This window comes from Macaca nemestrina, chromosome 2, assembly GCF_043159975.1.
Source record: "Macaca nemestrina isolate mMacNem1 chromosome 2, mMacNem.hap1, whole genome shotgun sequence".
NCBI lineage: Eukaryota > Metazoa > Chordata > Mammalia > Primates > Cercopithecidae > Macaca > Macaca nemestrina.
The window spans coordinates 154,983,238-154,998,050 of NC_092126.1; the positions used below are offsets into that span (position 1 = coordinate 154,983,238).

At 53.3% G+C, this 14,813-nt stretch overlaps 1 protein-coding gene across 2 annotated transcripts in view; it reads right to left on the reverse strand.

Annotated features, from left to right (window-relative positions):
* Positions 1 to 448: 448 nt before the first annotated feature.
* Positions 449 to 14,813, reverse strand: part of LOC105477785 (EF-hand and coiled-coil domain containing 1) — a 44,325-nt gene continuing 29,960 nt past the window's right edge. The window contains exons 3-8 of one of the 2 annotated variants that reach the window (XM_011734578.3): positions 10,488 to 10,645; positions 8,318 to 8,462; positions 6,925 to 7,090; positions 3,464 to 3,604; positions 1,674 to 1,743; positions 449 to 863 (exon numbers count right to left, since the gene is read on the reverse strand). In XM_011734578.3, coding sequence (XP_011732880.2) covers positions 727 to 863; positions 1,674 to 1,743; positions 3,464 to 3,604; positions 6,925 to 7,090; positions 8,318 to 8,462; positions 10,488 to 10,645 — 817 coding nt within the window. In that variant the 3' untranslated portion in view covers positions 449 to 726. Of the gene's footprint in view, positions 864 to 1,673; positions 1,744 to 3,463; positions 3,605 to 6,924; positions 7,091 to 8,317; positions 8,466 to 10,487; positions 10,646 to 14,813 lie in introns of both variants that reach the window. The other variant, XM_071092299.1, reaches the window with a different exon arrangement.

The window sequence follows — 14,813 nt, forward strand, 5'->3', positions numbered from 1 at the left end:
GAGCAGCTCGCAGTTCAGGAGTTACTGTGTGTTCAGGAGCAAGGGCTCCAAGCACTGCATTCCTGAGGCTCCCTGCTGGTTCCACACCTTTGCTCTTGCGGTTACTTTAGATTCTATGCCCTTCCCTCCTCTTTTGCCTAAATCCTACCTGTCTTCTAGAGCTGGTTCAAGGCCAGCTTCCACCAGGGAGCCTACAGTGATTATTCCTTGGAATTCCCGCAGCCTTTCCTAGTCATCAACATTTCCTGGGGTGTGGAGTGCTTTCCTACAGACCAGGTATCCCAAAGGTTGGGCCCAGTCTCCCTTGCAGCAGGCATGCTGGTGGGAGGAAGGAGACAGTGCTGGGAGGGGAGGAGATCCTGAAACCCTGGGGAAGAGATTCGGGGTCAGACTCAGTTAGAAAGTGGGCACCTCTGCCCTGAGGGCAGGGGAAAGATATAGCATCAGGTGCAGGCTGATCCAGCAACTGCAGGGCTTTAATGTGGACTCTGGTGGCAGGAATGCAGGGGCTACAAGGGAATGTGGAGGAGCCCAAGGAAGGGGTGGCTTCCAGGCACTGCAGTGGGAGGCTCTGGGCTTGGGCTCAACCTTGGAAGGAGCCAGCACAGACTCAAGTTCTGATGATGTGACGGTGGTCAGACCAGCTGTCAGTGGTTGGGCTGATCATGGAGGCTGGTCCAAAGGCAGTCAGGCTGAGCAGGGTGCCCACAGGCTGGGCCAGTAACCTCAGCAGGAGACGAGGAGGGGGTTGGCGAGCGCAGCTGCTGCAGAGGCTGGTGCGGAGGGCTGTCTCCTCAACAGCTGGCAGGCAGCCAAGGCTTGGTGCAGGGCATCCAGGATGGCTGCGGGGCTGGGCCTCCCCACTGGAGGGAAACAGCAGGCAGGGAGGGCAGGATCAGTCTGCTTGCCTTCACCCACAGAGCTACTGTCCCTCCTTCCTGAGACCCAGCCACCCTTACCCCCTGTGCCCCTCCCCAGCCCTGCCCAGCTTCCTCGCTCTGTGGACCACCTCCCCCCGAGGACCCCGGAGAGGGGGCTTGGAGCACACAATTTCTGATCTCCTCCACGAGGGCAAGGACTGCTCAGGGCAGTGGGTGCACCTAAGCTCTGCCCAGTGGTGCCCGGGGAGGTCAGCGAGCAAAGGGCTTTTGGTTGCCCTGTCAGCCTGTGAAGCCCCGTGAGTCGGGAGCTCGGCCTGGCTGCACCAGGCATAAGTTGGCACTCCTGCCGTTCTGCTCCCTGAGCTTCGTGTAAACACCAGGTCCGCGTTACTGAGTGCTTAAGGGAGATGTCCCAGGCTTGGGCGCGGCCAGCACTTGACCCCTGTGCCTCAGTCTCTTCCTCTGTAGGAAGGGGATAACAACTCATTCCTTCTAGGGCCCTCATAAGGATTCAGGGGTTTAAAACCCTTGGGGCACCTCCCCTGCATGTGGCTGCAGTGCTGCCGGTGGCGCCCACCCATCCCCTCACTGGGCTTCTGTCTGGCATTTCTGCCTGGGGCTTCTGTGCCTCTGCTCTTGCTAAAAGCCCCTTCAACTTTCTAAAGCATGCAGGACAGGAATAACATGATTGTTTTGTAGACAAGATGCTAAGGATGAAGCACGCTGGAGTCTCCTCCTCAGGACACCCTCCAGCCACTGCCTGGGCTCTGAGAGACTGGGGTGCTCTCCTACCGTGGGTGGGGTCCTTGAAAGCGTCCAGCGTGCTCAGCAAAATCTTCCCCAGGGCTCTTTTCGATATGTTCTTAAAAAGAAATGGAGACAGGGCTGGATCAGACTGGTTGCTGTGTCCCTGTTCAGCCGACGGGAACTGGTGTCTCCTAGGGGCTTCTGGGCAGCTCCCTGGGGACAGATCAAGCCCCTCCCCAACCCTCATCCCTTCCTGGCCCCCTACCCCTAGGCTGCCCACCCTGTGTTTCTCAGAGACTCTTGGAGGGTAAGTGGGGCAGTGGGCAGGATGCATGCCATCAAAGATCACGTACCTAAGGATTACCATCTGTGCCCAGGTAGACACTGGGAAATAACCCTAAGAGCATTTTTATGCATTTGCTCATTTGATCTTTGCAACAACATATTTTATTATGCCCATTTTAACCGGCAGAAAAAAGCAATGCTGGGAAAGAAAGCGAAATTTGCCAAAGGCACCCAGCTGGGAGGTGGAGGGGCCGCATCATCTATCCTGAGGCTGCGTGGCCCATGGCCTCTGCTGGGAACCACTGCCCTTGCCTGCCTGGGCTAGGACTGGCCTCTCGGGGCCCATCCCCAGGTCTCTGCTTGCCCAGGATATGGACACTGGGCTGGACCTCAGCAGCTCCGGGGCCCAGGCAGCCCGACGCACAGGGCACAGCCCACTTCAGAGCCCCACAGACCTGGGTCTTCCTTTCTTTCTAATCCTTATAGCCTTTCCCTTTCATTTTGCTGCATTGGATGGAACCTCTGCTTCGCATAAAAACAGTGATGACAGGCATTCTTGTCTTGAGTCTGATTTTAATTTAAATTTAATGTAATTATTTTTTTGAGGTAAGGTCTTACTCTGTCACCCAAGCTGGAGTGCAGCGGCACAATCTCAGCTCACTTCAACTTTTGCCTCCTGGACTTCAGCAATCCTCCCACCTCAGCCTCCTAAGTAGCTGGGACCACAGGCACACACCACCATGCCCAGCAAATTTTTTTTTTTTTGTAGAGATGGGAGATGGGGGTTTCACCATATTGGCCAGGCTGGCCTCAAACTCCTGAGCTCAAGCCATCCACCCACCTTGGCCTCCCAAAGTGCTGGGATTACAGGCATGCGCCACCACGCCCAGCCACATCTGATTTTAGGGGGATTCCTCTGAACACGTCACCAGTCAGTGTGAGATCTGCATGAAGTATTTGGTTGAGAGCCCTTATCTGGTGAAGGAAGAGCTCTACTATTCTTAATTTGCTGAGGAGTTTTATAATCAAAGGAGATTGAATTTTATTGACTTCCTTTTCTGCATCAATTGAGATGATCATCTGGTCTTTCTCCTTTAATCTGCAATGTGGTATATTTTGGTAATAGATTTTTTGATGTGGTATCATCCTTGAATTTCTAGGATAAGTCCAACTTGGTCATGTTGCATTTCTTTAAACACTGCCAGATTTGGTTTGCTAGTATTGTGTTTAATAATTTTGTGTCCATGTTTAAATGTCACGTTAGTTTATAATTTTCCTTTCTTGTCTTTCTTCTATTTATCCTCTTCTGGTTTTGAGAACAGAACCAGAAAATGATACATACAAGAGTTTTATTAGCTTCTTAAAATGACCTGGGGAGACCCCCAACCCTATTTTTGGTTGGTTCCTCTGAGCCTCCATTTCTGCATCTGTAAAATGGGGTAACAGCTGCCTACTGTGAGGAGAGCCTAGAGCCTGGTGCCTGACACAGGTGGGGCTCCCTCCAAGAGCTCCTTTCCCTTCCCTGAGTGTGGCAGCTCCCGTGAGCCTACCAGGTCCCGGAGCCTCTGCAGGAGCTGCAGCACGTCCACCAGCTTCTCCTCCAGCAGGGACAGCCGCACCCTCTCAGTCTCCACCATCTGCAGCTCCAGCCTCAGGTGCTCATTCTCTTCCACCTTCTGCTGCAACTCTGCCTGGGGAGAGAAGGGGGCTCAGTGCTTACCTTGCTGGCCTCCCCCAGCCTTCCAGGTGACCGGATCAACTACTCCATCTCCCCGAGGCTGGTGCTGAGGCCCAGAGAAGCTGAGTGTGTGGCCTAGAGCCACACAGCGGGTTGGACTGATGTAAAAATTGTGTATTTTGTTTCCTACTCTAAGGACTCCATTCTCCCTTCTCTTCTCTGGTTTTGTTGTATTTTCTTTTCTTTTCTTTTCTTTATTTATTTTATTTTATTTTATTTTATTTTATTTTTTTTGAGACGGAGTCTCGCTCTGTCGCCCAGGCTGGAGTGCAGTGGCCGGATCTCAGCTCACTGCAAGCTCCGCCTCCCGGGTTCACGCCATTCTCCTGCCTCAGCCTCCCTAGTAGCTGGGACTACAGGCGCCCGCCACCTCGCCCGGCTAGTTTTTTTTTTTTTTTTTTGAGACGGAGTCTTGCTGTGTCTCCCAGGCTGGAGTGCAGTGGCATGATCTCGGCTCACTGCAAGCTCCGCCTCCCGGGTTCACGCCATTCTCCCGCCTCAGCCTCCCAAGTAGCTGAGACTACAGGCGCCCGCCACCACGCCCGGCTAGTTTTTTTTTTGTATTTTTAGTAGAGATGGGGTTTCACCATGTTAGCCAGGATAGTCTCGATCTCCTGACCTCGTGATCCACCCGCCTCGGCCTCCCAAAGTGCTGGGATTACAGGCTTGAGCCACCGCGCCCGGCCTAGTTTTTTTTTTTGTATTTTGTAGTAGAGACGGGGTTTCACCGTGTTAGCCAGGATGGTCTCGATCTCCTGACCTTGTGATCCGCCCGTCTTGGCCTCCCAAAGTGCTGGGATTACAGGCTTGAGCCACCGCGCCCGGCCTTTTATTTTATTTTTTTTAACAAATTAAGTTTGGTGGGAAGCAGCAGAAACCAATCTGGCTAGCTTACACAGAGAGGACATTTACAGCAGGCTAGTGGGCACATCCCAGAATGGACTGGCAGCTGGAGAACCTCAGGAATGGGACAGGGTTGAGACAGTGGGAGTGTCCCAAGCCTCTTATCCAAGAGCCACAGCTGAGAAGGACCCTCTCCAGCCATCCCCATCCCACAGCATGGAGAGTCCCAGGAGAGGGGCCTGGTTGGCCTACTCTGAGTTATGGGCCCACTCTTGGCCAGGGAGCCACCGAAACCATCAGTCGTACCCAGTAACACTAGGATGCCAGGCAGTCACAAAGTGCTTTGTGGCCCCTGCCTTCTAAAGCAAGCATGCCAGGCACGAGGCAGTCCCTTCCCCGGCACCAATGGAGGGAAAGAGAAGCAGTGGAAAGTGTGGTGCCCAAGGGCGCTCAGGGTCCACTCTGGGCTTGGGCAGGAGGAGGGAAGGCCCAGTGCCTCTGCTCTCTAGGGATGAGACTGGAAGGCCGGCTAATTTTAGGATCCTCCAAGCCCTGTTTCCTTGAAATGTTCTTAGAAAAGGAGTGGCTATGCCCTTCAGAACTTTGTGACTGCCAGTTTATTTCCTGATGGCCCACAGTACTGCACCCTCCCCAGCCACAAGGGCTACGACTTTCCTGAGGGGTGCCTGGGCAGGCAAGATCAAGGCCTCCAGGAAACCAGAGCGGTGGTGGAGAAAATGTAGAAACAACTTTCAACTTAGGAGACCTGCACAACACAAAAGAGTGCTAGAAACAGGGACAGCTGTGGCGCATGTTTGCTGAGCACTCACCACAAGTGTTCACTTGTTTGATACATGCAGTATAGTACCATTATTATGCCCATTTCACAGGTGAGGAAACCGAGGCACAGAAAAGTTGAGTAACTTTTCCAAGGTCACATAGGAAATGGAGTCAGGATTTGAATCCCGGCAGCCTGGCTCCAGCACATAACCGCCATGCCGTGCTACTTGGTGTTAGCAGCCTTCTCTGGGGAGTAAGTGAGGGATGCCCCTATCCCGGTGCAGGGATTCCACAAGCTGGAGGTGGTGCAGACCCGATCGCACTGGAAGGTTTAGCTGCAGCCACACCAGCTTGCCCTGTAATGACATTCGACTTTGTTTCCTTTTGCACATTTCAGCAGAATATTTGCATAGTCCTGGTCTTTGTCCAATCTACTGCAGCACTCCAGGGCCTGCTACCTTCTGTCTTGGTCTCTGATTTCACGCACTAAGAGGATGGAGCCCAAACAGGCCCCTCTGCTCCCTCCTGCCCCCAGTGACTCAACCCCTGGCCTCAGGGCGGACGGTGTGGCTGCCTTGGTTCAAGGGGGGCACACTGGCGTGGATGAGGCATGGGCTCCCAGCCCAGCCCATCTGACCTCTCTCAACCCGTTTCCTACCTCACTGGACTCCTTGAACATAAAGTAAGACAGAGCACATCAGCACCGAGCGTGTTGTTCATGGGTCATACAAGTCAGCTGGTATCATTTTTAAAAAGTTATTTAAGGAACTAGGACTTCATCAGGCCATGCATAAGTAAAAAGCAGTACAGACTTAGAATTTCATATGTATAAATATAAAACTATGTCAAAACCAGTACGTAAAAGCACAGTGGGCAACAGCTTAGTGAAATGACAGCTTTCAGCAGCATTGCACACTTGGCTACTGTGGAATAGAGAAGTTCCTATAGAGTAGAGAGAATGAGAAATGCGAAGTGGTCTTATTGAAATGGAGACAGCTGGATGCCCGGCCTCCCTCCCCATCTTCTTGCTACCACACTCCCTTTCTTTTGGGAAACTGCCCCTCCTCCACTTCATCTGACTTTGGTGGCAATGCCAATCACTGAACCCGCCCCACCACCACAGGGATTGGCCCAGGGACGGGCACATGAGTGAGGTGGCCAATCGGAGATCCTCCCTGAGATTTCGTGTATTAGGAGTGAGACTCATTTTCCTCTGAGGGCTTCCCAGGTGGGCTGATGGAAGTCTAGGGCTGTTAATGGTCCTGCCTTCCCTTCCCCCATCATATGAAGTAAGCCCTTTTGAAGCAGGGGAAAGTGAGACCACCTCCTACAGAAAAACACAGCAGACAGATGGAGACAATCTGGTCTGAGTCCCTGGACCCAGCTGTGCCTGAAGTCCAGATCATCGTCTTCTCAGCTCCATGTTCCAATAAATTCCTGTTTTGCAATCAAGCTAATTTGAGGTGGGATCCTTTAATTTGCAACCAAAAGATTTCTTATTAAATTTAAATCAGAGGAAATCACCTCCCTCTGGGCCTTGGTTTACTCATTTGGGAATGGGGCACGAGACTTGGCTGCAATCCCTCAGACCCTTCCAGCTGTGAGATCCTCTAGAATTGCTCCAGCCTTTGATCTCTGGGACCTGCTGACCTCCTCCCCAGAGGTCCCCAGGGTCCTCCCACCGCAGCCCTGAGTCCTCAGCTGCTCCACCAGCATGGCAACGCAGGCCTCCAACTCCCCCAGGGTGCAGGCATGGTTGGCACCGCCGAAGTGACCAAAGTAAGTCATGAGCTTCTCCGCCGTCTGGTCATCACACCTGCAGCAAAGCAGAGGGCCCGCATTGCAGGGGCTGCTTCCCAGAGCCCACTCTGTCCAGCCTCGGAGAGGTGGTGCTGGTGTGGAGTCGACCTCCTAAAGCAAAGCCAGGCCACGGCACCTGCCTGCCCAGCACCCTCCCACAGCCCCCATCTCACTCTGAGGAAAAGCCAAAGGCTTCACCTGATCTGCTCCGTGAGCTCTCTGACCTTCCCTCCCACCCACCCACACTCATGCTGCTCCAGCCACAGTGGCCTCCTGGCGGTCCCTCCAACATGCCTCAGCGCCTCTGCACTTGCTCTTCCCTCTTCCTGGAATGCTCTTCCCCCAGCATCTGCATTGCTTATTCCCTCGTTTCCTTCAGGGCTCTGCTGAGAGAGGCATTCCCTGCATCTCCCTGCCCCGCCTCTGTCCCTGCCCCTGTGTGACCCCTCTTCCTCACGCCTGTCACACTCACTAGAGGATCCAAAAGAGGAGGCCACTGTCTGGTTTACTGCAATTTTCCCTGTCTCTCAGATTTTGCCTGGCAAGTAGTAGGTGCTTCATAAGTGCTTGCTGTTGACATGAAGAATTGGTGGTAACAACTCCAGAAAATCAACAGCATTTTACCATACAATAATAACTGTTGCCGCCACCAGCGTTCCCACCTCCTGTGCACCAGGCACCTGTTAGGCATTGTATATCTTTGACCTCAAATCCTCACACAGCCTCTGCCACACAAGTGTCACCATCCCATCTTAGAGACGAGAAGACTGAGGTTCGGAGAAGCCAGGTGATTTGTCCGAGGTGTCCCAGGTGTCCTGGGCCTGTCCTCGGTCCCCATGAGGGTGGAGGTGAGGATGAAACAGGGAGCCAGCACCGGCCTGGGGCCAGGCTGGAGAGCTGTGAAAATGGTGTGTGGCAAGGGGTGATGGGTTGGGAAGGGGTCTGAGAGGGACACTGGTGTCTGGGAGTGCCACAAGAGCTCCAGTGCAGGTGCTGGTGAGAAGGCACGAATGGGAATTCAAGCCAGCCACGAGCTGTACCCTGGAAGGTCATCCCACTTCATCCTCTACATACTGGTGGGCCTTCCCACCTCCCCCTGAGGGACAAGGGGACAGAGCCGCAGAGGGGCTGGGAGGTGGCTGAGCCAGGCTAACCAGCCTCCCGGGTGCTCCTGGCTTCCCTGGCCACCTCTGAGTGTGAGAGCCTGAGGCCCACAGTGGCTGACCCTAGACGGGCCACACACCTGCCTCTGCAGCTGGAGAGCCGGGCCAGCAGTGTCTTGGCCTCAGCTGCCGGCATCTTCTGCTCCTCCCGCCACTTCTCCTCCTCCTCCTCCTCCTTGTCGGAGGCGGCCTGGCCCTCCACGGATCGGAACAGCTGCTCGTCCACTGCTGGGGAAGCACAGGATGTGGGGACGCAGGACAAAGGGTGGGGAACCAGGCATCCCTCCCCAGGTGGCAGCCCGAGGAGAGGGCTCTTGTGCCATGTCCCCTCTTGAGATAGCCACCCCCCACGTCCCAGGCTCCTGTGTGGTAAGGCCACCAAGGCTGGTTCTGTCTCCCTGTAATGTGACCAGCCCAAGAGTGAAGCTGGCCAGTCAGAGCCCCTTCCTGGGACTTTACACGGGGACATGGGGAGAAATGTTCTTTTTCTTCTCTTTCTTTTTTTTAAAGAGACAGAGTCTTGCTCTGTCACCCAGGCTGGAGTACAGTGGTGTGATGATAGCTCACTGTAGCCTCAAACTCCTGGGCTCGAGTGATCCTCCTGTCTCAGCCTCCCAAAATGTTGGGATTACAGGCATGAACCACTGTGCCTGACTTCTTCCCTGTTTTCTAAGATGACACAAGCCAGGCCCTGTCTGTGGTCTCAGAGATAAGTGTTATTTCCATTTTAGGCCGTGGCAACCCCAGTCAGGAAAGGCCAAGCCAGTCTCTTAGGAGCTGGGGTGGGTTCCTCAAGGTACGGGCACCAGGATGGACAGATTTTCAGTGCTCAGGGAACTGCAGGCATCTAATGTTTGGAGTAATGTGGAGGAAGGGGGTGTGACACATGTGACTGTCTGTGGTCCCCAGTGTTGCTTGGCCTTGACGGTGGGCTCCCGCCTGCAGCAGCATCAGGAAGCCCGGGGGTCTGTGTGGCCCCCTGGTGTTCTGCTGCCCAACCTCAGTCCCCATCCCTGTCCCCAGGGGAGTCCCACTTCCTCCTCTTCCTCTCCACCCAGCTCCAGGGGCACTTGAGTCAGGCCCAGCCAGGCTGAGTGCAGCCTCCTCTGCGACTAGTTCAGGAAGGGCAAGGGACGCTGTGGGAGCCACTGGAGTTAGCCCAAGACTTGGACTCAAAACTTGCAGGGAAGAGAAATGCCCTCCATGCTTCTGGCCTGGGAGTTGAGAGGACCGGGCCTGGAGCCGCTGGTGACCATCTTGCCACTATGGGGGGAGTGCCTCCTGTGAAATGAATCGCTGTAGAGCAACGCAGGGCCAGGCGTCGAGACAGCGGCGCTGCTGACGTTTCAGCTCTGCCTGAAGCTTGCGTGGACTTTGAAGCTACGTGAACCAATACATTCTCTTTTAACTTAAGCCGGTTTGGGCTAAATGATCTGACACTGGGAGACAAACGATGTCCTAACCGATACAGCTGTTTAAAAACAAAACCAGGCTTATGACCTCACCCCCACCGCCCCAGAGAATCACATGCAGAGATCCGGGGTGGGCCTGGGCATCCATGTTTTTCTTTTTTCTTTTTCTCTTTTTTTGGGGGGTAGGGCAGGGCCCCACTCTGTCACCTAGGCTGGAGTGCAGTGGCACAATTTCGGCTCACTGCAGCCTCGACCTCCCAGACTCAAGTGATCCTCCTGCCTCAGTGCCCACAAGTAGCTGGGACTATAGGCACGTGCCACCACACTGGGCTAATCTGTTTGTATTTTGGGTAGAGCCAGCTTTTGCCATGTTGCCAGGCTGGTCTCAAACCCCTGAACTCAAGTGATCTACCCGCCTCAGCCCCCCAAAGCGCTGGGATCACAGGTGTGAGCTACCATATCCAGCCTGCATCCATGCTTTTAAAGGTGACCCTGGCCACCTGGCAAGTTTGGGAACGTCTCGAGGTATCCTGACCTCCTGATGGCTCTAAACCCCCCAGATTCTCCAGGCCTAGGTTCTTAGGATGATGGGGCTGGGGAAAAGGGCCGCAGCCCAGCCTGAGCAGCTGGTGGGAGTGGGCTCTGTTTGGAGGCTGGTGGTAGCATGGACGCAGACAGACCCCTGAGAGCAGGGCTGACACAGCCTGAGGGACTATGAACCTGGCAGGAAGACTGGGCGCACGGGTAGCATGGATGCAGACAGGACCCTGAGAACAGGGCTGAACATAGCTGGAGGGACCGTGAGCCTGGCAGGAAGACTGGGCACACAGGGACAAACCTTCATCCGGGGCTCTGCTTCCGGAGCTGCTGTCTGACTGCCAGGCTCCCTCTGGAGTGGGGTCTGGGTCTCTGGTCCCAGCATCTTCAGGTTCATTACTCTTGTCTCCTGGCTCCGGGCTGGCTAACTGTGGGGTTGGGAGCTGGGAGTCCTCTGACCTGCAGTGGTGGGAGAGACACGGGCATTGAGGAGGAGACTACAGGACTCTTCATTCCCCACTGTGCATGGGCAAGCTGTCTATGAACCATTGTCACCCTGGCAGAGTCAGCTTCCCACAGTCCAGGAGGAAGTGCTAGATACTGGGATTCCCAGCATCCCTTGCAGCTAGGGCACATGCATGGAACCCAGTTTTAGTCAATGGGACTCAAGGCAAAATCTTCTGGAACAGATTTTCATCCTTATAAAAAAAAAAAACTCTACAAAAGGAAATGCCCCTTCCTTCCTGCCTTTAGACATTGTCATACGAGAATGTGATGTTTGGAGCTGCAGCAGCTGTCTTGTGACATGAAAAAATGTCTGAGAGAATTACTGAGTTGTTGAACAAAAGTCCTAATGTCTTTTAGCTGTTGACTTCACCAGCCCTAGGGCCACCCATCTCTGGACTTCTTGTTATAGGGGAATTAAAAAAATTTTTTTTCATTGTTTCAGCTACTTTTTTTTCTTTCTTTCTTTTTTTTTTTTTTTTAAGAGATAGGGTCTCTCTGTCACCCAGGCTGGAGTGCTGTGGCATGATCTTGGCTCACTGCAGCCTAGACCTCCCAGGCTCAAGCGATCCTCCCACCTCAGCCCCACAATTAGCTGGGACTACAGGTATGCACCACCACACCCAGCTAATTTTTGTGTGTGTGTGTGTGTGTGTGTGGAGACGGGGTTTCGCCATGTCGCTTATGCTGGTCTCGAATTCCTGAGCTCAGGCAATCTGCCTGCCTTGGCCTCCTGAAGTGTTGGGATTATAGCCATGAGCCACTGCACGTAGCCTACTTTTTTTTTTTTTTTTTTTTTTTTAAGTAGAGACAGAATCCTGTAATCCTAGCACTTTGGGAGGCCAAGGTGGGTGGATGACCTGAGGTCAGGAGTTCTAGACCAGCCTGGCCAACATGGTGAAACCCTGTCTCCACTAAAAATATAAAAATTAGCCAGGTGTGGTGGCACAAGCCTGTAATTCCAGCTACTTGGGAGGCTGAGGCAGGAGAATCACTTGAACCTGGGAGCCCAGGAGGCGGAGGTTGCAGTGAGCTGAGATCCACCACTGCACTCCAGCCTGGGCAACAGAGTCAGACTCTGTCTCGGAAAACAAAAACAAAAAACAAAAAAGAGACAGAATCTTACTGTGTTGCCCAGGCTGTTCTCAAACTCCTGGTCTTAAGAGATCCTGCAGTGCCTTGGCCTCCAAAAGCACTGGGATTTTGGATGTGAGCCACCACACCCAACTAGTTTAAATTGCATTTCTATTCCTTGTCCCCGAAAGCCTTTAATTGAAACATCTCCCTTCTCTGGGCTTTGGGGAACCTACATTACACCCCACCAATCACTTTTCTTGATATTTTAAGGGCCTGACCTTTTGAATATTCATTTTCCATGTCCCTGCAGTTACAAGATAGGGGAAGAAAGAAAAATCTGTCATAACATGAAAATATTCACTAATAAAAGGGCCACTTATTAAACTGGCCACTTTATACTAGCATCTGTCCCACACCCATCTCATCATAACAACCCGATAGAACCCAATATGAAGCAAAACCACATCTTGGAAAAGGGGAGGCCGAGTGGTGTTGGTCAGGGGGACATGGGAGAACTCGAATCGCAGGCAGAGCCACTGATGTGGGGCTGTGGCAGGGCTGGACTGGATTACAACCAAGGAAGAGAAAACCAGCAGGATAAGCACCAGCCAGGAGCATCAGGAGAGTGCTCTGCTGCACGAAGAAAACCTTTAGAAAAGCCAACAAGGCTGGGCGCAGTGGCTCACGCCTGTAATCCTAGCACTTTGGGAGGCCGAGGCTGGTGGATCACGAGGTCAAGAGATCGAGACCAGCCTGACCAACATGGTGAAACCCTGTCTCTACTAAAAATACAAAAATTAGCTGGGTGTGGTGGTACGTGCCTGTAATCCCAGCTACTCAGGAGGCCGAGGCAGGAGAATCACTTGAACCCAGGAGGTGGAGGTTGCAGTGAGCTGAGATCACACCATTACACTCCAGCCTCGCAACAGAGCAAGACTCTGTCTCAAAAGAAAAGAAAAGAAAAGAAAAGAAAAAAAAAAACAAAGAAAGAAAGTGAACAAAGGCCTGAGATATTTTTGCAAAAGTGACCCTCCTCATGATAAAGCTGCAAAAAGAAAACCTCCAGAAACAAAAAAAACCAAAAACCATAAAGGTAAGGGTACACCATTGTGTTCTTACAGAGTGTTATTGGAAAAATTATTCCAAAAGCAATAATCAGTCCTAAATCATTCTGTGTTTGGTCTAAGAATGAGAGCACTGTACTGCAGTCATAGAGATTATTTTCAAAGAATGACTAGACTAGGCACGGTGGTTCACACCTGTAATCCCAGCACTTTGGGAGGCCGAGGCGGGTGGATCACTTGAGGTCAGGAGTTAGAGACCAGCCTGGCCAACATGGTGAAACCACATCTCTACTAAAAACACAAAAATTAGCCGGGTGTGATGGTGGGTGCCTGTAATCCCAGCTACTCAGGAGGCTGTGGCAGGGGAATTGCTTGAACCTAGGAGGCGCAGGTTGCCGCAAGCTAGATTGCACCACTGCACTGCAGCCTGGGTGACAAGGTGAGGCTCCATCTCAAAAATAATAATAATAATAATAATGAAATGGCTGAAAATATTACCTGGTTTTATTAAATAGTATGATAACTCATTTTCATACATTGTAGCTTTATTTTTCAATCTCCAAAGAGTCCCCATTTTATTTTTATTTGTATTATTTATTGAGACTGAGTCTTGCTCTGTCACTCAGGCTGGAGTGCAGTGGCGTGATCTCGGCTCACTGCAACTTGCACCTCCTGGGTTCAAGCGATTGTCATGTCTCAGCCTCCCAAGTAGCTGAGACTACAGGCGCCCGCCACCATGCCAGGCTAATTTTTGTATTTTTAGTAGAGTCGAGGTTTCCATGTTTGAACTCCTGACCTCAGGTGATCCGCCCGCCTCGGCCTCAGAAAGTGCTGAGATTACAGGCGTGGACCACTGCGCCCGACCCAAGAGTCCCCATTTTATATGGACTCGCTGAGTGGACTTCCCACGACCAAATATTATTGGAACACAAAGACCCCTGCTCGGGAGGTGCTGTTCGGAGCCATGGCCCCTTGCTGGGCCTCTCACTGCGCAGGTGGAAGCCCTGCAGCACCCAGGAGGGGCAGGCAGGGAGCCTCCCGCGGCTGATCCGCGTGACCGGGGTGAGGCCCCGCGGAGAGTCCGGGCAGGTGAGGGGCGCGGGCTCCCGGCCGGGGCTCCGTCAGGTGGACTCGGCACTTGGAGGGCCCGCTAGCCCACGGGCGCCAGGGCCGCCCTGCAGCGCCTCCCAGTGGCCAGCTCCCCGCCGGCACCTTGGTGGCGAGCACCGCCCCCGCCCGCGGGGCCTCCCCGTGCTTATCAGCATAACCCCACCCTGGCCACCGTGAGTGGCCCAGGGCTGCACGGGGAGCCAATGAAACACAAGGAGCGTCTGCAGGTGTTTCCGGGCCTCAGCGGCGTCCTCTCCTGCAGACCCCCTTCTCTGCCTGCCTGAGGAGGGCTCGGAGTATGATGACCGACTAGGCGGGAAGTTGTGACTCTGAGGGGACCGTCCAGAGATTCTGGGGGCTGCAGATAGAGCCCAAAGATGACGGCAAAAGAAACAGGGCCCTTAGTAACATCAGCTGAGCTGCTGGGTCAGGCTTTGCCTAAAGCCAGGGCTAACCCTGAAATTTCGTGTTTTTTGAGCCCATGACTCTGATTCATAAAATCCTGCATTCAGCGTCCTCCAGTGCAAGCTGAGAATGGGCATGTTGCTTAGCAGCAACCAATGTGAAAACCCCCGGGTGGGGATTCTTGCTTCAATGTGAGACCGCGTGACTACAGCCATGGTCATAATAGCTGAGATCTCACTGGGGAGGTGCCTGTATCTCCCTACTCCACGGGCTCCAGCCTGGAGAAGAAAAGACACAAGGGAATAAGGTCACTGTCTCCAAGACACAAGGATAGAGGCAAGTACCTGGTTATATGGCCCCATAGGGAGGTGTTTAACTGGGGTGAGACAGCAAAGATGGGAGTTGGGGAATCAAAGGGAGGTGATTTTAGCTCACTGGGAGGAACAACTTTCTGGCAGGAACTGCTG